Genomic DNA, 26,235 nt, shown 5'->3' with positions numbered 1-26,235 from the left:
TCATAAGGTGAACTTCCTTCTACAATGTCTAAAGCAAGCTGCAAGTCTGGATCACAGAGGCATGCATCTAATGCATCATGCTCGTCAAGGCACTCACGAGGCTCATCGACTGTAACCACAGCCGCCGCAATGGCTAGAGCAGAGGCTGAAGCGGCTAAAGCAGAAATAGCTTTTGCTAAGAAAGAAAGTGAATTGAAAATACAACAAGCACAGCTTGAGGCATCATTAGAGACCTTAAGGCTGGAAAAAAAGATTGCAGCCATACAAGCAAAGGCGGAGGCCTTAGAAACAGCCGCAGAACAAGAAAGCAGAGGAAATTCGAGTGTGGTAGGGTTACCTATAGAGGACACAAAAGAACGCACACAGGCTTACTTAGCGGAACAAGCAGATAGTGTTGTGGATACACAAATGCCAGTGCTAGATGGGCCATTTTATGATAACAGATACACAAAGGTCTCAGAATTGCAACAAACACAGACTACTGAACTGCAGCAAGAGGGTAAGCATGGGTTTTATGCCACACCACCCAAGTCTCAACCTGTCAATGCAGAGGGCAGGCAGTACCCTACTATTTCGCAATTCACAGATGTTACACCCTCAGTCCATCATGAGATGTACACAAAGTTACCTCAAGATGTGTATCACTCACGTTCTGCAGCGTTTCCATGTAATGAGCAAAGGATCGGAGACAGGCGAGTGACATTCGACTATTCTCCAATTCAGTCAGCTACACCCTCACAAGCTGGGCCGTATCAAGGTAATCCTCATACAAATAACCAAATGTCTGATGTCGTCAAGTTTATTGCAAGAAGTGAATTAGTGTCCACGGGCCTAACACAGTTTAATGATCGTCCAGAGACATTCAGAGCATGGAGGGCATCCTTCATAAATGCCACTAAAGAACTTAATCTCTCACCTAGCGAGGAGATGGACTTGCTAGTAAAATGGCTGGGGCGTGAGTCAGCGGAGCATGCAAAACGGATCAGAGCTGTACACATTAACCATCCTCTACATGGGATCAGTCTGATTTGGGAGAGACTTTATGAAACATATGGCTCGCCAGAAATGGTAGAGAGCGCTCTATTTGGGAAACTGGAGAGCTTTCCAAAAATATCAAACCGAGACAATCACAGATTGCGCGAACTGGGAGATCTGCTCATGGAGATCCAAGCAGCTAAGCAGGATGGCGATTTGATGGGTCTTTCCTATCTAGACACATCGCGGGGAGTGAATCCGATAATACAAAAACTACCGTTCAGCTTACAAGAAAAGTGGCTCACAGTGGGATCTAAGTACAAAGAGGACTACAGAGTTTCCTTTCCACCATTCAAGTTCCTAGTAGACTTTGTGTGTCAGCAATCTAAAATACGCAACGATCCAAGTTTCTTTCTCACAGCTGTACAGGAAGAATCACAAAAACCAAACAGACAGTCAAACAAAACTGTTTTCCCCAGAACCATCGCCACACACAAGACTCAGGTCTCTCCTGAAAGTTTGTTAGCTGCCAGTGAATTCAAAAATAAAGTTAACCCAGCAAAACCCTCTGTCCAGATGTAGAGGATTCAGGATGAAACCTATGGAGGAGAGAAAGTCATTGCTTAAACAACAAGGCATATGCTTTAAATGTTGCAGCTCCACGGCACACATGGCAAAGAACTGTGATCAGGTTATTAAGTGTTCAGAATGTGGCAGCATTACCCACATGGCAGCACTCCATCCAGGTCCAGCACCATGGACCATAGAGCCACGATCCCCTAAATCAGAAGTGAGTGAGGACGTACCTGTGGATTCCGAGGTTTCCTCAGCTTGTACAGAGGTATGCGGGGACGGTCATCTTCCACGCTCATGCTCCAAGGTTTGTCTTGTGAAAGTATTTCCTGAAAGCCACCGTGAGAAAGCAGTCAAAATGTATGTGATATTAGACGATCAAAGTAACAGATCGCTCGCAAGATCAGAATTCTTTGATCTGTTCGGCATTACAGAGTGTAACGTAGCCTATACTCTCAAAACATGTGCAGGCACAGTTGAAACAGAAGGCAGACAAGCACGAGGCTTTCAAGTGGAATCCTTTGATGAAAGCTTAGTCTTACCCCTACCAGTGCTTCTTGAGTGTAACGAAATTACAGACAATCGTTCTGAAATCCCCATTCCAGAAGTGGTTAGTAACCACAGGCACCTAAAACATCTCGCAAGGTACATTCCAGGGCAGATCATCACGTCCCCATTCTTCTCCTGTTAGGCAGAGATATGATCAGAGTCCACAAAGCCCATAAGCAAGTGAACGGCCCACCAAATGCTCCCTTTGCGCAAAAATTGGACTTAGGATGGGTTATCATTGGAGACATGTGCCTCGGGAAAGTTCATAAGCCTACCTTCATCCAAACTTACCACACCAACATTATGGAAAATGGTCAGCCTACATATTTTCACCTGTGTCCTAACAATTACACTGTAAAGAATAGATTCCAAAGTGTCAAGGAGGAAACTCAAGGACCAACAGCTTGGGATGTATTTCAAAGGACAAGAGACGATGAGAAAACCGCTCTGTCAATTGAGGACAGACAGTTTCTGCAGATCATGGACAGAGAAGTCTATAAAGACGAGGAAAATTCATGGGTTGCGCCACTTCCTTTCAGACAGCCGAGGCAGTACTTACCAAACAATCGTCCACAAGCTGTGGAACGCTTAAATTCACTTCTACGATTTTTCAGAAGGAAGCCCGAGATGAAAAAAGACTTTGTAGCCTTTATGGAAAGGTTATTTCAAAATGACCATGCAGAAATCGCTTCTTCAGTTAGTCCATATGAACAGTGTTGGTATTTACCTTCTTTTGGCGTATACCATCCAAAAAAGCCATCCCAGATCCGAGTGGTCTTCGACTCGAGTGCTCAATGCAAAGGCGCATCACTGAACAAGGTTCTCTTGACAGGTCCCGACCTCAACAACAGTCTCCTCGGAGTCCTTATGCGTTTTCGCAGAGAGCCTGTTGCCCTCACAGTAGATGTACAACAAATGTTCCACTGCTTTAAAGTTCGGCCTGCAGACAGGAACCACCTTAGATTCCTCTGGTTTCGAGAAAATAACCCAGAGAATGAGGTTACAGAATACCGTATGAAGGTACACGTATTTGGGAACAGTCCCTCTCCGGCAGTGGCCATCTACTGTCTGCTTCGAGCAGCTCAAGAAGGAGAAAAGGAATTTGGTCAAGACGCCCGGCAGTTTGTGGAGCAAGACTTTTATATGGATGACGGATTAATTTCCTTACCCTCCTCAGAGATGGCAATTGACCTTCTAAAAAGGACACAGGACATGTTGGCCGGGTCTAATTTGAAGTTGCATAAACTAGCTTCAAACAGCAAGGAGGTTATGAGAGCTTTTCCATCCGAGGATTACGCAAACTCATTGAAAGAACTGGATTTAGGTGTCAGCTCACTTCCTATGCAACGTAGTCTTGGCCTGCTTTGGAATCTGGACACAGACTGCTTCAACTTCCAGGTCCAACAGGATAGAAGGCCTTATACTAGGCGTGATCTACTGTCTGTAATAAACAGTTTGTACGATCCACTAGGATTTGTGGCCCCTATCACAATTCAAGGCAAAGTACTGCTGAGAGAGCTAACTGAGAATGTTGCTGAGTGGGATGCACCCTTACCTGCAAACAAACAAAAGGTGTGGGAAGAATGGAGAGATTCTTTGCAAGAACTGCAACATGTACAAGTCCCAAGAAACTACGGGCCCACATCATTGTCAGGAGCTAAGTTCAAGGAGCTCTGTGTGTTTTCTGATGCGTCCGAGCAAGTAATTGCAGCAGTTGCTTACCTCAAAACAGTTGACTCAGATGGTAACTGTCATATGGGGTTCATCACAGGCAAATCAAGGCTAGCGCCACAACCAGAGCTCACTATACCTCGTCTGGAACTCTGCGCGGCTGTCTTAGCTGTGAACATAATGGAAACCATCACTGCGGAGATTGCTGTCAAATTTGATGAGATTACCTTCTTTACGGATAGTCGAGTTGTCCTTGGATATATCCATAATGAGAAACGTAGATTTCATGTCTACGTAAGCAACCGTGTACAAAGAATCCGAAACAGCAGCAATCCAGAACAATGGCATTATGTGAGCTCAGAGAATAATCCAGCGGATGTTGCAACACGACCAATAGCTCCAGCTAAGTTGCAGGACACTATATGGTTCAGCGGGCCACCATTCTTGCATCATCCAAAAACACAGACTTCGCCTAAAGAATCCTTTACACTTGTTGATCCTGATCAAGATTCTGAAGTTCGTCCAGAGGTTACAGTGTTGTATACCACTATCTCAAATCGCTTTGAACGCTTTTCGGACTGGAGCCGATTAGTCAGAGCTGTTGGAAAGTTGATTCATATTGCTCGCTCTTACAAGCAGGACCAAGAAGCCACCCCTCAAGTATGCAAAGGATGGCACTGTTGCAAACTGCCTCTTGATGCTGACACAATACTCCAGAGCACTGAAGTTGTCATCCGAGCAGTGCAACAGGAAACTTATGCTGATGAGTTGCAGTGCCTCAAACGGAACAAACCACTTCCCAAAACTAGCACACTTCGAAATCTAGACCCCCTTATTGATCCAAGTGGATTGTTGAGGGTTGGAGGTCGTCTGGACAAAGCAGATCTAGGTTCTGAAGAAAAAAGACCCCTCATCATACCCGGCAAGAATCATGTAGCATTACTTCTGACACGACACTTTCATGAGCAGACCCATCATCAGGGTCGCCACTTCACTGAGGGGGCGATAAGATCTGCTGGCTACTGGATAATTGGAGGCAAAAGACGTGTGAACAATCTCGTCCATTCCTGTGTTATGTGCCGCAGACTCAGGAGGGGCTGCGAGACTCAAAAGATGGCAGATTTGCCCATTGACAGGCTTAGCACAGAGCCACCCTTCACACATGTGGGATTAGATGTGTTTGGCCCCTGGTCCGTATCTGCTCGTAGGACAAGAGGTGGCTACGCAGAAAGCAAAAGATGGGCAGTCCTATTCACATGTCTAACCATCAGAGCGATTCATATAGAAGTGATTGAGTCTCTGGATTCCTCCAGTTTCATTAATGCTTTGAGGAGGTTTCTGGCAATCCGGGGTCCAGTGAGACAGATTCGCTCCGATAGAGGCACCAATTTCATTGGAGCTTGTAAAGACTTGCAAATCCCTTCCAATGTTGATGAAAAGGCAGTGAAACAATTCCTGTCAGATCACGGCTGCATGTGGACATTTAATCCTCCGCATTCATCACACATGGGGGGTGCATGGGAGAGAATGATCGGCATTGCTCGTAGGATCTTGGATTCTATGCTTCTGCAGATGACATCCTCTAAACTCACGCATGAAGTACTCTCCACCTTCATGGCTGAAGTCACTGCCATTGTAAACAATAGACCACTGATACCTGTGTCAACTGATCCAACAGATCCTTTCATCCTAACACCTGCCACATTACTTACCCAAAAGACTGATACTAGCTCTGCTCCAACGGGGGACTTTGGAAAGCCTGATCTGTACAAGCAACAGTGGCGCACGGTGCAAAGTCTTGCAAATACCTTCTGGGACAGATGGCGTAAACAGTACCTTTCTACCCTACAGCATAGACGAAAATGGCACCATCAGCAACCCAACATTTCCAAAGGATGCATAGTTCTGCTGAAGGACTCTCAGTCTAAACGGAACAATTGGCCCCTGGGCATCATAACGGAAACTTACCCCAGCCAAGATGGGCGAGTACGGAAAGTGCAAGTAAAAATCATTGGAAAAGGCGGACCCAAACTATTTCTGAGACCTATTAATGAGATAGTACTCTTACTTCATGAAGATTCTGGATAGACTATTCAGGTTTAAACTTAATTAAGAAGGTTTGGAATTCCCTGAATCCCAGACGGGGAGTGTGCTGTTCTCTATGAACATTTTTGCATTGTTAGTTGAAATGTTATAGTAGAGTGACCCCTTCTGTTCAAATTGGAGTATTGCATGTTATTTTTTAAGTCCTTATATGATGACATCACAAATGTGAGCCTAGTTTTCAGCAGCAGCAGGGAAGAGCATGCGGTCATGGCTACTGCTCCTCGATTTAAGTTGATTTGAAGGCACTTTCGGTATGTAGATATTGCTAAATTATAGTTCCTATGCATATTCACTGTGAATTGTCATATTTTATATGGCAGATGTTAAATTATTTTCTCTTAGTTTTTGTGAATTGTGATAGATGTATTGCATCTATTTTCTGAAGTATTTGATACTAACTATAAGGAATGTGAAGAGCCTTTGTTGTGTTTATGTAAACATAATATTGATTCTGTATACTTAGAATTCTTTATTTTGTACTTTTACAGTTTTACGTTACTCTATGGACAACAGTAAATCTTGAAAACCATTCTTGCCTTTGTTGTCTTTGGAGGGCGTTATATGACTGCATATTCAAGCAAGGTGTTTGAAATAAAGGGCAGAACAGACAGCGTCAGTTTTTTGAAGCATTACTTAATTTTTTTTTCTCATCCCACCATATCCACAGGTACAGAGTCATTATATAAAATAAATCTGTGAGGTAGCATTTTAAAAAAAAACATTTAAAACAGATGCATTTGTTTAAAGCAAAGCATTTATTTACTTACCAGGCTGCAGGTGAAGCAGATCTTTGCGCAGAATAACGTCTCATAATTAGTCCTCATTTATGTCCAAGAGACTCAATAATAATCTTTTACATAATAATCCTTTAATCTTTCATATTTAAAAGCGTTTTTGTGCTGCTGCGCATTCATGTGATAAGCAATCCCGCGTTGTTGTCCCGTTTATAGGCGCATATTACTAACACGCTCATTAAATAACAAAAAACATATTGCGCCATAGACTTTAGAGCAGGTTTTTGTTGGTCAATGGCGTAGTATATTTTAGTTGCCTCAAAATAGCAACGCGCCAACAATGCCCCTTAACACACCTCGTTTTCAGACCAGAACGCCCATGGGCGCAAATGGGGGCGCAAATGCATTTGCTATTTAAACAACGTGGTGCTAAACGTGAAAATGATAATTGCGCAGGGTGGAAACTAGCAAAAGACACTTGCGCTGCATTGCGCCGGGTGAAAGATAGAGCCCTTAATCAAAGTAACATATGCATATACATATAAACAACTAAAAAAATCTGAGAAAGTGAAAGGAAAAAAGTAAAAAAAAATTCACTGTAGTTGGTATTTTTCATTTAAACACATAAAGTAGGTTTTTATGTGTTACCAATTTAAGTATTTTTTAAGTTTTCCAACTGTTCACTTACAGTGTATTTTTTTATTTGTTAAATTAAAGTAAAACAAAAACTTGTTGATATGATTTTTTTTACAGTGTATACAGAATATTCATGCACCCTCTATCCATCAAATCAGTGATAAGATATAGTACTTTATTACTTACAGAATATGTCTGTGTCAATGTCTAATGGTGAAGCTGTCATAGTAGTTTCATTCTCAGTTTACCTCAGGTCCAGTCTTTACCTCAGATGTCACATCAACAGACCGCACTTGTACAGATTCTTAGCTGATCTCAATGGCAAGGGCTGAATGGCTAAAATTCACAGTTACAATCTGATTGACTAGGACTACTTAAATTCTGAGAGCATGTCTGATGAGCATAAATTGTGTTTACAAGGTACCAGGTTGATAAAATAAGCATGTTGGCGGAAAAAGCAATGCATGCATTTGACAAAGTCTTAGTAGCATACAATTTTTGAAAGATAGTTGATGTATTTATGTATATGCAAATCAAATATGTGCATAGTGGCATTTCAACTAAATCCACAAGAAGAACAGTATATTAAACTTCTTCTGTATGTCTGTGCAATAATAATACTACTATACTAATATCTCTTATGAAAACCTTAGCACCCAAATAGAAACTTAACTGACCAACATCATGGCATTGAGTGTTGCACAACTTCTCATGTCTCGGTTACAGTGAGGTTATTCTGTGTGTTTCAGCTTTTGTCATTTGACAATGGTGGGTTACAGAATGCAAAGGAGGCTGGGAGACTGCACAGAGTGATTAGAGACAAAAGGGGGGTGGTGGGGGTGACTCTAGAGGGGTTTATGGACGGGAGGGGTTGTGGTATAGGAGGAGGAGGAGACAGTGGTTCAGGGGTGCATGCACACACCGGACCGCCTCTGTCATTTTAAGAGACGGGCTCTCATTTATGATATTCGGTTTCTTTTATTCACACATCAGTTCGGTGGATTTATCATCCAGCTCTTTTGATGCTAGGGTTCTCGGCTCACTGCATTCGACACCAGCAGTGATTGTTGAGTCATCTTTATTTATCACTGATGGTCATGGTCAAGAAGAAAGGTAATTGAGTGTATGTTTGTGTGTTTGGAGTCTGAATCTAAATTTATGTTAGGTCTGCTCATGGTCACGTTCAGCACTTTTTGGAGTCAATTGTTTATTATGTTCTATGTGAACATGCACTTTCATAATTTCATCAAGTATTTAAACCAAAAGTCTTGCAACAGAGAGTTAAACAACATGTTGTTTGTTTGGTACATGCCGTTTTAACATTACTGTCAGTCCCAGACTAGATTTATTGTTTTATCTGCAGAGCTGCTGGTTTGATTTGATATTTAAGGTGATCTTGACTGTGAATGTTATTCGTCTGCTATATTCTTAGCTTGTGGCTACAATTCTGTATGTTTTAGTCAGAGAAATAAAGCTATGTATGTTTATCATAAGAGAAATAAAGCTTACCTCTCATGTTTACAGGTTATTGAAACAGCGGCATCAGTGCGATTATGCCAAGTTAAAGATGTGTCTCCTGCTGTTGTTGTTGTTGTTGTTTCGACCGTCTTGCAGTTTTAAATGGGACGCAAACCAGTGAGGTAGACCCGTGCAGTCCGGAGCCGTAACCATAGCAACGCTAAAAGGAAGGTAGAGTCCATTGTTGGGTCTCATCTGCAGTGGCCCTTTCAGTTTAAGCGTCTCTTTAAACATCTCGTCCCTGATGTTTTTCACTGCAAAGTGTGTAAAGGGATTTTTTAGGGTCTTTGTCTACCACAGACAACACACAATGAATGTTTATCCATGTTGCATTGAATTTGAATGGCTTGACTTTCGATTAGTTGGGAAACAAATAGTTTAATGGTAGATTTGTCATAACATCCTCAAATAAGGCTTTATTATTTTTACTTTTTGTGCATTAAAATAACCAGAATTTAAAATGGCACTATCCTTTGGGATGCTTAACTGTTTCAAAACCTAATTCAGCACCTATGTTATGTAGACGTTCATTATGTTGCCTTCTGAAATATATATTTTTGGGCAGGTTCCAAAATAAATGCATGGTAACAATCCATCCAAAATGATGAATACAATCATTGTCAAAAATCATAAATATCATCTATTTGAAAAATATTGGCATTATTAGAAAAATGATCAAATAATGGTCCCCAGCTGTCACTGGCCGCGGTACCCTTTCAAAAAGTACACCATTCCACCATAATGGTTCCTATTAGTACCTTAGAGGGATGATCCCTTTTTAAAGGGTACTGCCCCAATGACACCTTGGGACCATTTGTTTTTGATGTTGTATGTATGTTTATGCTTATTATAGTATTAGTTTGTTAACAAAACAACATGTTGGTTAAGTCAACCATGCAAAGCATTTATTAGTTACAGAACAGCTGTAGTGTTTCAAATCGTGCACCCGAGGACCATCTTATTTGGGGTGTTGTCTGAGAAGGCAGCAGATAGTAAAGCAGCTCAGTAGCCCTGGTGTGAGTGATGAAATACTGGGCTTTCATTGCTGGAGGTTAACTGCTCTGAGTTACTGTACTTAATCTTGTTGTGACACTTCAATGCTTATTCAGCATAAAGCAGTTCTTGTGTGGAGAGAGAGAAATCAGTCAAGAGGCAAAACATGCAAGTCATGCATAAAAGCTTTTACATCCATATGCAAAATGTGAATGAGAATTGAATCTGAGACCTCAAACTAATGTGAACCAGAAACAGGACTGGGTTCTTATCACTTTACATGAACAGAAAGAGGTCTTAGTTTGCTTTCATAGGATTCAGGAGTACAAAAGTCATTTGTTTTGTTGGCATGATTTTTTCAAAGTGTTTTTCGCACACCTGTCATTTGATGCTAACCAGCTGTTTAAATCACAGTGCAGGTTAGTATTTGGGTAAAACTCTGTTCATTTTCCTTACATGAGTCAGCAGCTTATACAGGCTTTGGACTATGAAGTCTTTGTCATTCATCCCCATAAATCTGTCCTGCTGTGATATCAGAAAGCAACAGAGCTGTATTGAATGTACTGCAGTATGATTGTAAACTGAGCTGTTGACCGTCAGTAAAATAATCCACTGCAGTCTGGAGCATTTTAAAGATGTGTTTTCATTTTCTTTATTATGTTGTTTGCTAAGATATATGGATATATGGCTCGGTAACACTTTGCAATAAGGTTGTATTTGTTAACATTAGTAAATGCATTATTCATTCTTAATTAATTGTAAAATGTACATGTACACCCTTAATTAACTTAAATTCATGTTAATTTCAACATTTAATACATTTTAAAAAAAGTTTTATCTGTTATCTTTTTTGTGTGTGTTATCAGCACATTAATAAAATATTTCTGTAAATGCAGCAGAATTAGCAGAGGTATATTCTTGATCCATTGTCCCTGGACAGAATGTTATAACTAACCCTTAAAGGAAATATAGAAAGTTAAAACACATACAATTAAAAGTAAATACAAAAATCACATAAACCATAAAACAAACTACCAATAACAGTTGTTTTGACATTAATTAACATTAACAAAGATTATTACACGGCTCTCTGGAATGCTTGATTCTGATTGGTCAGTTGAGACATTTGCAGGTTCGTTCTTTTCGAATAATAACCGCTCCAAAATAATAACGCATAGCCGGTACTACTTTTACGAGTAAGATCGCTCCGCGCCAATAAAGATTACTGTTTGTTTGGCGCCATCTTGTGACAAACACTGGACAACCACGACACGACACAGAGAGCTTACTGAGACTGAACTTGACAAAATAGAGCATGACAGCTACGAAGCCAACACACAAAAAAATACAGAATGGGCATTAAAACTTCTCAAAGACTGGCTAAAAAAAAAAAAAAATGGAGACAGACAAGTATGAAGCAGAGGATCTTAATAAGGTATTACGATCATTTTATGCATCTGTGCAAAGTTTCGCGGAAGGATAAAAATGTTAATTTAAAACAAATATGCCAATAAAATGTTTCAAATTCATATTCATGTCCAGTTTTTTTTCTTATGTGACAAGTAGCCGTGTAATAAGCGGGATAATGTAGAGTCAGCCGGTAGTTATCGGGAAATAAGCCCCTTCAGTGTGATACAAGACCCTCCGCTTCGCGTCGGGTCCTGATCACACTGTCGGGGCTTATTTCCCGATAACTACCGGCTGCCTCTACATTATCCCTTACTTAATAACTGCTGAAAAACTATATTGCTCATTGTTAATTCATGTTAGCTAATGCATTTACTAATGTTAACAAATACAACCTTTGTTTGATTTAATCGATCTTTAGTTTAAAGAAACAATATTGATTTGAGAAATCCCTGACTTTGTTTGCAAGTTACAGGGTGTGAAAATTATCTTCCCCTCTTTAAAGATGCCGAAAGATAAGGTTGACAATTTATTTGTAAATGCAATGTCCTGACAAAGGCTTTATAGGCCTATTTTTTTAACATGTTATGAATTTTGAAAACGTTTTATTTCATGTTTCCAGTTGTTAATGAATTTCACTGTTGTAATGTGCATTTTTTTTTTAGAATATTTTTTAAAGGGTACAGAATGTAATTAAGTGTGATGTTTCACAAACATCGTAAACATTGTTAATAACCAAATATGGATTCCATGTCTGCAAAACTATTTTTTTTAACTAAATATTGATAACTATTCAATCAAATTGAAACCAAATTGAATCAAAACCATATTGTGTAAATTGGAATCGAATCAAAAGAGACTACTTTTATCAAGAAAAAGTGCAATAAGCACATTTTCGTGATAAAAGAAAGTAAAAGAAACATTTTGGTTTATTTATTTTATGTTGAGCACTTTTATGAAATATATAGCAGATGACGATTGCTAAGTATGTTTTGAGTAAAATAATGCTTTAGTTGTGTCTTTCTTGTGTTTTGTTTTGGCTGGGAAAGGACAGGGGGAGTGGAGGATGGAGTGAATGTGAAAAGGGGGCAGGGAAAGTGAGTCTGCTCATTAATATTTATGGAGGTTGGCTTTAAAAAAGTCTGTGCCCTGTGAGGCTTGTATAATCCGACACATGCACACAAGAGTGTGGGGATTTGCTGTGTTTGATATGCAACACTTCAGGACATAATGACTTATATGATAATAAATAAATTCCCAAAATACATATCATGCTTATACCTAAATTGAAAGCTAGACGTAGCAGAGAGAGAGTGGAGTCTTAATAAAGTAGGGAGGTCTTTATATCATTATTGATATCAACATTAATGCCTTAATAAATCAATTAATAAATAATACAATAATTGCAGAATTGTAGTTTTTGGTTGTTCTGTCTCTTCAAATCACTAGCTGTCTCATCTTAACAAGGGTGTTTTCTGCATCTTCAACAGAGAACATCACGACCAGAGTCGTATAATAACAGAGTTACGAAACGCTTTGATCTCGCCGCCGTGCGGTCACGTGATTCATGTAACGTTCTGCAGTTCCAAACCAAGCAGGGCTGTCAATCTGTTTGCATAGGTTTTCAGCTATTTTAGATAAATATTAGCTTGTAATGTGAATTGATCAATACTATGTTTATAACGTTTTTTTACTAGGGAGTGATGTAAATATAGTAAAACAGTTAATAAAGATAAACAGTTAATTGTGGCCCAAAGATAACTGTGGTTATCTATACCAACTACAGCAACACAGTTTATCTTTTATTTTTGTAGCAAAATATGGCTATATAAATGGCTATCAATCTGCTAAAAACATAATTCCTACACTTTTACTATATTAAAATCACAAAAAAGATCGCCAACGCGGTTATTTGTAACAGTGAAGCATAACATAAACACACTAAATTAATATTTAATTGTATTTATAGTAAACACATTAAATGTTAATATAATCATACATGATTTTCGAGGATACATCACTTGTATTACTTACCAAACACAATGAAACACATAGCAGCATTGTAAGCAGTGTGACTTTCTTATAAGGCATTTAGATTGTCGCTGTTGCCCCCTAGTGTTACTCGTAATATATAAAAAAGATAAGTATAAAGTAGATGGCCACCAGTAATAAAATATTAAACCATTAAATCTATATTATTCACACATTATACACAACTCATTAAAATATAAAAATTTTACTAGTTATTATTAACGATAATCATTACCTACAGCAGAGTTCATAAAATATCACTGTTGACTATATTAATGAAATGTCCGAAAATGTAAAGGGAAACGGTAATTTCATAGATTTACCAGCAGGTGCCATTGAAATGAATGGGCTTCAGTGCTGCGTTTGGAACTATGCGTCACTACCGGTCACTACATGAAACGCTGTTACTTCCGCATTCCATTCTTACAACGGACGTCTATGTGAGTGTCGTAACTCTATTATTAAACGACTCTGATCACGACTAATGCAAAATTAATGAAACCAAATGTACATCACTACCAGTAAAAGCCTTGCATGTGTGTGAGTCTTCTGTGCCAGGATCAGTGCTGAACTCCAGGGGAATGAGAAATGTTCTTTCATACCCAGTGCATAATTGATAATCCAGTTTGGTAGACATCTGATCTGGGATGATATTTTTAAAAATGGGAATTAAAGCTACAGGCCCAGATGGATTCTGTAGAATTTCTGTGCTTATTGTGAAAGGAAAACTTGGAAAATCTCAGAATCGATTTAAACATGGTAAAACATGTTACACAGTTATTGGTAGATGAATGGATAATCAAATTGTATACGGAGAGAGAGAGACAGAGAGAGAGAGAGAGAGAGAGAGAGAGAGAGAGAGAGAGAGAGAGAGAGAGAGAGAGAGAGCATGTACAGCAGTTCACAACAACATAAAAATCAAACTTTCTGTTCTCTATACAGTGGCCCACACACAAGAAACTCACCATCAGACAGAAAAGCCTTTGGTTCGCTGTGCTAAATGTGGAGAGGTGTGCAAAGGAGAAGTGTTACGAGTGCAGGCCAAACACTTTCACATCAAGTGCTTTACATGCAAAGGTGAGTAAATCAATATTGTGTATAAACAGTTTCAACAACATAAACAAACGGCTTTTGTGAAACAAATGTAACTTCTGGTAATCTTCCCCAAAGAATTAATAACAACAACAGAATCCTTTTAGAGTAGTTTATTTCTGATAACAACCTAAATAAATACACATAGGGCCCTATCTTGCACCCAGCGCAATTGACTTTGTCAGTGACGCATGTATCATTCATATTTTGCACCGGCGCACAGCGGGTTTTTCCCTCCACAGACGCACGTCGGCAAACTAGGGAATGAACTTGCGCTCCCTGGGCGGTTCAGCGCAAAAAAGGAGGCGTGTTGCGGTGCAAACCATCCCTGATGCTATTTTGCAGTTTCAAAAAACAATTGCACCACTGACCAAAAAAAACTAGTCTAAAGTCAGTGGTGCGTTGCGCGTGGTTCATTATGCTATTTTAAGGTCGCATGCTTGACCATAATGTATAGCGTGCACAACGCGCACACACTTTGCTTATCTAATCTACACAGATGCAACAGTTATTTTTGCAATAAAAATCATAAATTGTTACAATAAAAAATATTAACACATGAGATAAGGGAAATCATTGTGGTGAGCATTGTGGTGATAGTTTTTATTTATTGTTTGGCTGCGTTAAAAAAATTATCATGCAAATAACGATTAAAATATTTTTATAAGAAACCTTAATGTATATGAACTTGATTTGTAAGTGAACTTTGGGGTTGGACCTTGCTTGCGTTTCTTGGGTCCGATTTCAAAGCCCCCAAACCCTTTCAGCGGTGAGGGTGGACGCAGCGATGTCCTCTGCTGGCGTCAGGTCCTGAGGCAGATCCACCTCCCGTTACACGGCGTGCCCGATTTATGCTGGCAAGCTTGGGATTCCCCCGTCTCCTGACATCATTGTAGCGCTTGGCACAACGATGGGGATGTCAGCTGATGAGACTGTGCTATTTCCTCTCACGCCTGTTTAATCTACGCTGATTTGGGCGGGTTTCTCCTATCCCCATACAAAACAACTTCTCTGCCTTTGACTGCTCTTACAAGAACGTCAGTCTCCTCGGCTGTGAACCGCTCCTGGCGTGTGCCTGATAAATCTGTCATAATAATAGCAACCTGCCATGAAACTTGCGCACTTGCGTTTAAAGGGAATGTTGGATAGCGTTCTGATTGGTTTATTTGACGTTACGCCCAAACCACACCTATGAATAATGAACCTACTTCAGACCAACCCCTTATTGTTTTGCACCCGGCGCAAGAGTTATTTCTCCCGCCGGGAAAATAGCAACAGCTCCCAAGATCCGCCCACAAAGTCACTTGCACATTGCGCTTCGCACTTGCGTTTCAGATCGTTAAAATAGGGCCCATAGACTACCTTAGTTCAAATCAGTGTATAAAAACTAAACTGAGCTAATGTTACTGTGTAAAATGTGTAGTGTCCTATATAATGTATACAATCTTAACTACAGATCGGCTGCCAAACCTCCATTCACATAGCAGTGTTCCATACACACCGTCTCCCCTCGTCTTTAGGAAACCAAAACATTTCCAGTATTATAGAGAACTGAAGTTAAGTTCTGTCCAAACACAGATGAAATCGTCTATATATGTGGACCATGTAATGTGATATAAAAATGAAACAAAATATATATTTATTCAGTAGCTGAAATGGTGCTAATGAATTCTTTTGTGTCTGCTTCGCTCAGAGATGAAAGTCAGTTTGTAGGAAATGTGTCAGGATATTGTTACCAAGTCGATTACTTATTCATTTATGCATCAGATAAAATTATTCAGTGAATTTCACACTTTCAAAGGAGAAACACTTATATGCGTGCCATGATGGATTTGTGTTGATATTCTCTTTATAATAGTTCTTACTAAAACTTTTATTTCTTTAAGATAAAAATATGACTTATTACATATATATTATCATTTATCCATAGAGCTGACACTTTTATGCAAATATTAAAGGGGACATTTCACAAGACTTTTAAGATGTAAAATAAATCTTTGGTGTCCCCAGAGTGTGTATGTAAAGTTTTAGCTCAAAATACCCCACAGATAATTTATTATAACATGTTAAAATTGCCACTTTGTTGGTGTGAGCAAAAATGTGCTTTTTTAGGTGTGTCCTTTAAAATGCAAATGCTGTGGTTGGATAGTGCAGATTAAGGGGCGGTATTATCCCCTTCTGACATCAAAGGGGGAGCCAAATTTCAATGCCCTTTTTTTACATGCTTGCAGAGAATGGTTTACCAAAACTAAGTTACTGGGTTGATCTTTTTCACATTTTCTAGGTTGATAAAAGCACTGGGGACCCAATTATAGCACTTAAACAAAAGTCAGATTTTCATGATATGTCCCCTTTAAAGTATATATTTTATCATTATAGATATGAACCCACAACCTTGGTATTGCAAGCAACATGTTCTAGCATGTGGTCCATGAGTGTCACACATATCCGGTTAAGACTAGTGTGCAAGGTTTCCAGGCTTTTTATTGGGTCCAGCATCTAACATTGTACTGCATATGTTTCTTAAACTTATTTTATTTGAGCAGATTGTGAAGAACTGCGCTGTCAATTACATAACAACACTGCAGAGCTGCTTCCCATACATACATGCACACATCTACTATAATCTCACAAACTGTATTAGTCACAGACAATGCTCGGGATGAGATCAGTATTGATTTTGCCTGTGCATTTTAGTTTTGTATTACAACCCATATGGCAAAAAATGTTTTATAGTATATTTTTCAAAATATACAAAAATGGCCAAAAAATCATTTGCTGAAATATTTGAAATATGTTTACAAAAATATATTTTTCACCCATATATTTTTTGGCCATTATTTGTATATTTTTAATATATTTTAAGAAATAAATACATTTTAAAGCATTAAAAAATATATTTAGCCCTCTTAATATTTAATTCCAATGAAATATATTCATGATGCATTGAAAGAAAAACTTTGTTTTTGTTAAAAACCTGTAAACATAACAGTTTTTAAAAGGTTAAAATTAAATATAGTTTCAACTTCAAAAATATACTTTATAAAATTTACTTGTACTTACCATATATTTAAAATATTTTTGTAAATAATACATTTTTGCAATATGGGATGTAAAATTAGAAATATATTTTTGCTTGCCCTTGAAATACATTTTGAAATATATGTTGATATATAAAGCTAAAACTAAACATATTTCCAAATTCAAAAATATATTAAATTAAGCATTACTTTCTACAAAATGTATTTAGCATATATTTAAAATTTATTTTTGGCCAGCGAAATGGGAAGGAAGGAAGTCATAGAGATGATATGAAGGTGAATCGATAATGACAGGATTTTTATTTAAACTTGTCCTTTAAGAGCTCAAAATGAAACACAATGAGCACTAAACGTGGCTTTGAAAAGCTGTTGTTTCAGAGACCTTAGATTGGACATCTCAAGGTTTCTGACCATTGTGTTTTCTCAGGATCATCCTTGAGTCATTGTCCTTAGATTTATTTTTAACTCTTACTATTCCTAGTACGTCAATACTCTTACATTGTCTTGTTACAATAGCAGAAACATTACAATTAACCCATAAGCCACTAATTTACAGTACATTATGTATAAACTCATGCAAGAAAGGGTATGTTGTATGAAAGCATATAAAAAGTGACCATATATAGAATGTAGTCTAATGGTTTTTAAGTGGCACTGAAATTTCAAGTAGTACGTAGATTACTGTATACCATGGTAGATGTGTTTTCAAACTGCTTTTACGTTATTTACATTTGTGAGTGATGGAAAACATCTTGCAATGCAGTAATGTAAAGCGTTTTTGCACTAATGTATTTTTATAGTAAACCGGCCTCTCCTGCATTAATAAAAGTACCAGCGTTAATGTGTGTGTGTTTTGATGTAGTATGCGGCTGCGATCTGGCTCAGGGAGGATTTTTCATGAAGAATGGGGAATACATGTGCACCCTGGACTACCAGCGCATCCATGGCACCCGCTGTAACATCTGCGGAGAGTTCGTGGAGGGCGAGGTGGTGACGGCGCTCGGAAAGACCTACCACCCATCGTGCTTTGTGTGCACGATCTGCAAGTAAGAGCTCAAGGACATACAGTCTTTGACACTGTGGTTTACGGTAAGTCCAGCACTGGGAGGAGTTTTAAAGAAGGTTGTTTATTTTATGACCCATAGGAGGCCGTTTCCTGCTGGTGATAGAGTGACATTCAATGGCAAGGACTGTTTGTGCCAGTATTGTGCCGAGCCCATGTCTCCAGGTCCCACCAAAGAAATCAAAGGACCCAGCAGTAAGTTAAATCATGCCAAACTAAAGAGCCATATAAAATACAACAAAACTACAAAACTATACATTTCAACAACCAAACACTGCCTCATACTCTACCATAAAATCCACTTCTGATTGTTTAAATGCTCAGAAGAATCAGGTCTGACAATATGTGTAAAAAGTACAGAGATTATACTGTTGAAGTTTCTTTTACTGGCCTGGTGTTTAATGGATTAGAGTCCTATAGAATACCCAAATTGTGTTTACAATGTACCTGCTGTTATCTAAGTTTTGTAATGTAAAACGGTTAATTAATCTCTATGGCCGCTAAATGTGAATATGGTTTTCTAAGAAAAGACAAAACTATTTCACGGTGACAAATCTGTTTTTATATGTTTTAATTAGGGCTGTCAAAAGATTTTGTATTAATATATAAAAAATTATTACATACAGTGCACAGACATATATTATGCAAAGTAAATGTTTATTTTGAATACGATTAATCGTGATTAATCGCAATTAATCATGATTAATCGCATTCAAAATAAACATTTACATTTGCATAATACATGTTGCACTGTGTGTAATTATTTTGTATATATTAATACAAAATATTTTGACAGACCTAATTATACATATAAAAACAGATTTGTCACCGTGAAATTGTTTTGTCTTTTCTTAGAAAATACACATGCATGTATATAAATATATTTTGATATTTTGATATTAAATATACATTTAAAAAATGATATATAAATGAAACATTTATTGAATTTATAAATGTATGTGTGTATTTATATATAGGGGAGAACCGGGGCAAAAGTAACGTGGGACGAAATTAAAAAAGCGATTTTCTCAGAGCCTTGATAACATTTGCATTCCAAACTATGACAGCATCTTTATCACACAAACCCTTGACAGATTTGACAAAAATTGCATTATTTACTCACCGTTTTCCGCGTGTAGATCCAGCAATAAGTAAAATCCAAAAGCAGTCATTTTTTTCTTAAAACGCATTGTGTTTCTCGTTTCATGTGTTACAATACTGATCAATCTACAGGTTATTTAGTGCTCTAATACATCCTGAAGTTTCACTTCTCAGAGTTTTTCAAAATAAAAGTAAGTTGTGTTTAAATGTGAGGAGATCCTGTCGGGACGAAAGTAATACTTACTTTTGTCCCGCTGCTGTGCTAATACTGTTGTATATGTTGAAAATTTATATTATTCTAATTTGATTTAATTTCATTTGCATAGTGTTTAAACTGTTGAATTTTTTTTTATTCTCAACAATTTAAGTTTGTACTGTTGGTTGCTTTTGAAACGAATATGAAAATGAAAATGTAATTTCATTATTTTTTACTAAGATAAATGAAAAAATAAGTTTGCAGTTACATATTAACGAGGTCATAGTCACGTATATTTAATACAAACAAGTGTAACACAAAAATCTTTCTTGTTTTGTTGTATTACTTTTAACAATTCACTACTTATTTTCAAAGTGAAATTATACTGAAGTCGTTTTACATTTGTTCAAAATTCCACCTGGTATTGATAGACCACACTTGTGAGTTACTGACTACAGCAAAAACATATCTCTGTCTAAAAAATTATTTTTAAAATTAAGTTTTTCTGAAAAATGTTACTTTCGCCCCTGCTCTCCCCTACATAATAATTACACACAGTGCACACAAATATATTATGCAAACTCAAACTTTTATTTTGTTTGCGATTAATCGCGATTAATCTTTTGACAGCCCTAGTTTGAACTTTTTTTGTATGTATGTCTGTGTGCGTGTATGTGTGTCAGGTTGTGCGGGCTGTGGCAGGGATATTAAGAACGGTCAGGCTCTGTTGGCTCTGGAGCGTCAGTGGCACTTGGGCTGTTTTAAATGTAAAGCTTGTGCCAAAGTACTGACTGGAGAGTACATCAGCAAGTAAGATACACACACACACAGAAAAGCAGATACATACACAAACTGACCAAATCTTTTTCTGTATAAAATCATACACACACAGACGCTGGCTTTGTCCCTTTTCCAAAACACCATTGTCATCTCTTATGTGGATGACAGTTTGTATGCAATCCTATAGTAGCTCCCTATGTAGGCAGTAGAATGTGATTTGAAACAGCAACCATGATCATGTTTATTATAATCATTATATATTATTATAACTTACATTCTTCTATATTTGACATGAATAGCATAAGCAGTAACATTGATATTCTGACACTGACACAACAATTTTGTGGTTAACAAAATGATGAAAACATATTTGTAAGAAAAATAAGAGCAGTATTTAAATAAAACATTTTTGCAGTATCGTTAGTATCCATTTTTGCACTGCGTCTCACTTGTTTGTACACGTGTTATGTTGACAGGGATGGCGCCCCCTACTGTGAGAGAGATTATCAGGTCCTGTTCGGGGTGCAGTGTGAAGCCTGTCAGCAGTTCATCACTGGTAAAGTTTTGGAGGTATAAAACAAAAACACACTGGAGTGATTTAAGGTTCAGAGCTGGTAGTAGGCAAATTAAAAAGGCACAAATCCATTTTTACAAGGTGTTTTTGGACATAAATGTGTGTGAACACAACAGCCCTACAATGAAAAAAAATCCACATCTTTTCTTAATCCCCATTTAACCAAAGCAGCCTCATTAGACATGCTGTTTGATTCTCTTATTAATGTGACATCACACTGATAAAGCCCCGCCCACAGCCACTGACTGACTGGTTAATTTTACCCAAAAGCTTTTCTGAATGTGTTCCTTAGCACATAAAGCTAAAGATACTTCTGTCTCATACTGTATTCACATGATTCAGATCTATTTTAACCAAAAACGCTCACTATTGGTAACACTCATTTGCATTTAAAGGTACACAGATGAAAACAGTGCTTTTTGCTCCCACTCAAAAAGGGGCATTTGGCTATGACAAATGATCTGTGGGGTATTTTGAGCTAAAACTTTACAGACACATTCTAGGCACACCTGACACTTATATTACATCTTGTAAAAATGGGCATAATATGTGTCCTTTAAACGTTGATAAGCCCAACTTCCTGTTTCAACAGGAAATACTGAACCACAGGAAATTGCATTAATCGGCTGATTTATTGTTTTTTAAAGGCAAACCGGTAAATTAGCGAAGTGATAAATTAGTGTTAGTAAATGATCTTAAATAAAAGAATCCTATAGGAAGCAACAGGGACATAGTACACATATGTGTTTACATGCAGTACAGTATCATACTCCGTTCCAAAACCAAAAACAGTTTGTGACACGGATGTTAAATACATTCGATCGCAAGCTGATAACCGCTCAGAATTTCTCAACAGTTTTGCAACAAGAGGAAATTGAGGAAGTTTCATCAAGCTCTTAGACTCTGATTGGCTGTTAAAGGAATGGCTGATCTTTGTCTTACTGTTTGTTATGATGGGATGTATTTGTCAGCTGCTCTGAGTCTGGACAACAACAGACCTTAAGAATTTTGTGTAGTTTTTTGTCCCAAGATTCAACCTGATGTTTAGTAAGTCTCTTTAAAGACTCTGAAGTCTGTGTTTGCGCATGTTTGTTTGTGTGTGTGTGTGCATGCGTGTGTACTTGTACAGCTTTCTTTGTGAGAACCAAATTTTGTAAGACCATTGAAGTGAGGACAAGGAGAGTTAAGTGGTCCTTACTTTCTGACACCCCTTTAATGGGCTGTTTGAGGGTTAAGAGTTGGGTTTAGGGTTAGGTTTAGGGTTTGCATTACGTTTGTGACATTGACATTTCTGTATTATATCTGATAAGTTTGAGCTTTATGATCAGTCATAAACTATGTATCACCTTCCATAATACATATGCAAAACATCAAGCCATTGGTGTCTTTCATAACGGATATTGAATTTATAGGACTTAATGCATGCGTGTGTTTGTTCCTTAGGCAGGAGACAAGCACTATCATCCCAGCTGTGCCCGCTGCAGCAGGTGTAATCAGATGTTTACAGAGGGAGAAGAGATGTATGTGCAAGGTGAGTCTGTATGTATATTAGACTGGAAATTATATTCAACAACAAACAATTATTAAACAAAAACTGGTCAAAGTTTTGAAGTGTGAAATTAAAATTTGCCTATATTTTGCTTAATATTTTATATAATAAATAATAATCCTGGTTCTTTTCAGCTTTATAATGACATTGGATAGTGCCCCATTTTTACATCTCCAAAAGTATGTGCATCCATCCATCAAAAACTAATCCATACAGTTTAAAAATGTCTTCTGAAGTAAAGCAATGGGTTTTTGTATTCTTGGGTCAGATGTTAGCCGCCCCCTCCCTGACCTCAACTCTCTCATAAACGTGCATATGACATTTATAAAGTAGTCTGAAATATAGATGTTTCCTTAAAAAAAAACCATTACTTCACCTCACAAGACATTTAATTGTATGGATTATTTTTTGATGGATAGATGCACTTTTTGGAGCTTTTGAAAATGGGGCATTATCCAATGCCATTATAAACCTGAATAACCAGGATATTATTTAATATAACTTCATCTGTGTTTGACTGAAAGAAGAAATCTATACTGTATACAGACAGTAAAATATGGCCTAATTTTCATTTTTGGTGAATCTTTTCTTTAAGAATCAAAAGCAAATCACTGTCAAAAAATGTAACTTTGCAATTTAATTGATTGAGTTTCCTTAAGCAGCCAGAGCATTTGTTTCTCTGTAATGCATTATGCACATAGCAATAAACATTATGCATTATAAAAATAGCTTTTAGCAAAAATGCAGCATGAAGTTAAAACAACTTGGTTTTGCAAATCAATTCAACATACTTTAAGTTGTGACCTCTGAGTAGTTGACATAACTTATACAAAGAAGTTGAAGCTGTTTAACTTGATTTTTTAAGTTTAAGTAGCATAACAATTAGGGCTGTCAAAAGATTTATCGCAATTAATCGCATGCAAAATAAAAGTTTGTGTTCGCATTATAGACCGTTTCAGCAGTAACAACATAAACAAGTGGCTGTCACAGTCCGCACGTAACTTCCGGTAAACTCCGCTAAGAATAAATAACAACGAAGTTCTTTAAAAGTAGTTTATTTATATAACAAGCAAAAAAAACAACACATAGATTACCTAGTAAACCAAAACATTTGTTATTTTCGACGAGGCATTTGTTCAAGAGATCAGTTTAGCAACTAGTCAGACCATTAAAAAAAACGAAACCAGAAGTAAGGTTAGGATCCAGACGTGTATCATGTGTGTACGATGAAACCGTCTATATATGTGTGTGTAATTATTATGTACATATAAATGCACACATACATGTATACATTTAATTAAAAAAAATTATGTAAATATTTTTTAATTTATATTTAATACAAAATCTTTAAAAATCTAAAAAAAATACATACATGTTAATGTTTCTTAAATACATACATGTGTGTGTATTTATATACAAATTAATTACACACTGTGCACACACATATATTATGCAAAAACAAACTTTTATTTTGCTATTAATCGTGATTAATCTTTTGACAGCCCTAATAAAAATATATGTTGATTTGACAAAATGCTGCATTTATTTTTACATTGTAGGTATTTTGATTTTTGATTTTTAACCAACAGTACAACACTTAAAGGGTGCTTTCAGAAATTGGCCATTATAACCTCCCTGCACTTAAAAAAAGAGTCATATCAACATACTTTAAGTTGTGACCTCTGAGTAGTTGACATAACTTATACAAAGAAGTTGAAGCTGTTTAACTTGATTTTTTAAGTTTAAGTAGCATAACAATTAGGGCTGTCAAAAGATTTATCGCAATTAATCGCATGCAAAATAAAAGTTTGTGTTCACATTATAAATGTGTGTGTAATTATTATGTACATATAAATGCACACATACATGTATAATCTTTTGACAGCCCTAATAAAAATATATGTTGATTTGACAAAATGCTGCATTTTTTACATTGTAGGTATTTTTATTTTTGCTTTTTTACCAACAGTACAACACTTAAAGGGTGCTTTCAGAAATTGGCCATTATAACCTCCCTGCACTTAAAAAAAGAGTCATATCAACATAAATTTTTGTTTAACTTTAATCATTTTTTGCAGAATTGGGCATGCCTGAATTTAAAAGAGGCATCTACCAACATAATTTGGAATACATTGATACAAATTTTCTTATTTTACAGAATAAAATTGCGGTCCGCAGAGTAAAATTATTTCAGCTGTTTATAAGTTATATCAAATACATACAAGTCAAAAACTTAAAATTGTAGGTTCAATTTACTTGCATAACCAATTTGTACGCTGCACGTGGCATCTTGCTGTATGTTTGTTATCTTGGATGCTTTGCATTGCCATCTGCTTGGTTGTGTTCGCAGGATCAACAGTTTGGCATCCAAGCTGTAAACACTCACCTAGAGCAGAGGACAGACCGAGGGTAAGAGAGTCTGTTTCTTCGTCATGTTCATTGCTTAAAAAGATGTCCTGTGATGTTCCTACTGTACCTGCTGATAATCTCCTTTCTAAAAGTAAACATATCTCATTGTGAACGTGGCTATTGTAGAGGATCCTTGGGTTGAAATCAGGATATTCTGCATTGTGTTCAATGTCAAATCCATGTGTCTTCTTCCACAGCTGTTGCCTGCATCTTTAGCTCTCGTCAGCAAAACAGAAAGGCAGGTACTGTATTCACTGTTTTAGCTGAGCCATGGCCTCGTATGACCATGTGCTACCTCCTGACTCCATTACTGACAGTATACTGCAGTTCCCAGACCACCTGCTCTCAGTTTTAGCCATAAACAACCATCATTCACATCTGGTTTGTTCAGTACTATCACAGATTTGGTCTTTAAAACCAGATGTGTGCTTTCACTGCTATTGGCTGGATTCGTCCTGAGATGAGAGTATAGACCAGAACAGGTAGACTTAAAGAACCCACTTGCGATTCTCAAATCAAGCCAAGTAGCTGTGATCACTCACGGTGCACGGCAGCATTTCTGTGTGCCGTGTAATTTCAGACTTACATTTCTTCCTGTCGTCTGAAACATGACATTGAGTCTCATTCATTGTGTGGGAAGCAAATGAATGGTTTTATGATGAAACATCTGTTTTTAGTTTTGTTATAAGAAGGGGGTGTCATCATTCAGTCTTGTGTCCTCAATAACATTTGTCATTGTTTACAGGTCATAAAAATGTATTGATTTAGATGCTCTAACACACTCTTACTGATTTTGGTGCATTGCTTTGTTCGATTTGTTATAACTTCTGAAAGTTATAATAGCGCTGATCAGCTGACTGTCTTTCTAAGCCATGATTGGCTAACCTCTATGTCAGTAAACAATGAATATCTTACTTTATCTATTGTCATGTACAGTGGACTCCAAAAGTGCAATGCAACTTGTGAAAATGCCTAATTTCTAACTAACTCATCATTTTTTTTATGTAGATATTTTTCTTTACTGTCATTTACTTAAAGGTGCATTGTGTAACTTTTAGAAAGATCTTTTGACAGAAATGCAATATAATATACATAACTTTATTATTAGTGGTGTTTTAAGACCTTACATAATGAACTGTATTGTTTTTATTACCTTGGCTTAGAATGAGCCGTTTTTATTTACATACACCGCGGGTCCCTTAAAGGGGCAATAAGTAGGATCTACCCCCATCGAGTG

The 26,235-nt window shown here is 37.3% G+C and overlaps 1 protein-coding gene and 1 long non-coding RNA gene across 11 annotated transcripts in view; both read left to right on the top strand.

The window, feature by feature from the left end:
* Positions 1-26,235, top strand: part of LOC135786627 (uncharacterized) — a 480,312-nt gene that overhangs the window by 392,285 nt on the left and 61,792 nt on the right. The gene's annotated exons all lie outside the window — the stretch shown is intronic.
* The window catches only part of ablim1a (actin binding LIM protein 1a), a 62,130-nt gene that overhangs the window by 18,584 nt on the left and 17,311 nt on the right, over positions 1-26,235 (top strand). For 6 of the 10 annotated variants that reach the window (XR_010546959.1, XR_010546958.2, XR_010546954.2 and 3 more), the window contains exons 2-9: positions 14,136-14,270; positions 18,189-18,372; positions 18,472-18,584; positions 20,370-20,496; positions 20,943-21,036; positions 22,484-22,571; positions 24,940-24,998; positions 25,196-25,240. Coding sequence is in view for 1 of the 10 variants with exons in the window: in XM_065296112.2 (XP_065152184.1) it covers positions 14,136-14,270; positions 18,189-18,372; positions 18,472-18,584; positions 20,370-20,496; positions 20,943-21,036; positions 22,484-22,571; positions 24,940-24,998 (800 nt within the window). In the remaining 9 variants the exon portion in view is untranslated. Of the gene's footprint in view, positions 1-8,158; positions 8,358-14,135; positions 14,271-18,188; positions 18,373-18,471; positions 18,585-20,369; positions 20,497-20,942; positions 21,037-22,483; positions 22,572-24,939; positions 24,999-25,195; positions 25,241-26,235 lie in introns of those variants that run through there. The other 4 variants (XR_010546956.2, XM_065296112.2, XR_010546957.2 and 1 more) reach the window with 3 other exon arrangements.

Source organism: Paramisgurnus dabryanus, chromosome 20 (genome assembly GCF_030506205.2).
Source record: "Paramisgurnus dabryanus chromosome 20, PD_genome_1.1, whole genome shotgun sequence".
Taxonomy (NCBI): Eukaryota; Metazoa; Chordata; class Actinopteri; order Cypriniformes; family Cobitidae; genus Paramisgurnus; species Paramisgurnus dabryanus.
This window is presented reverse-complemented; position numbering and strand designations above follow the sequence as displayed.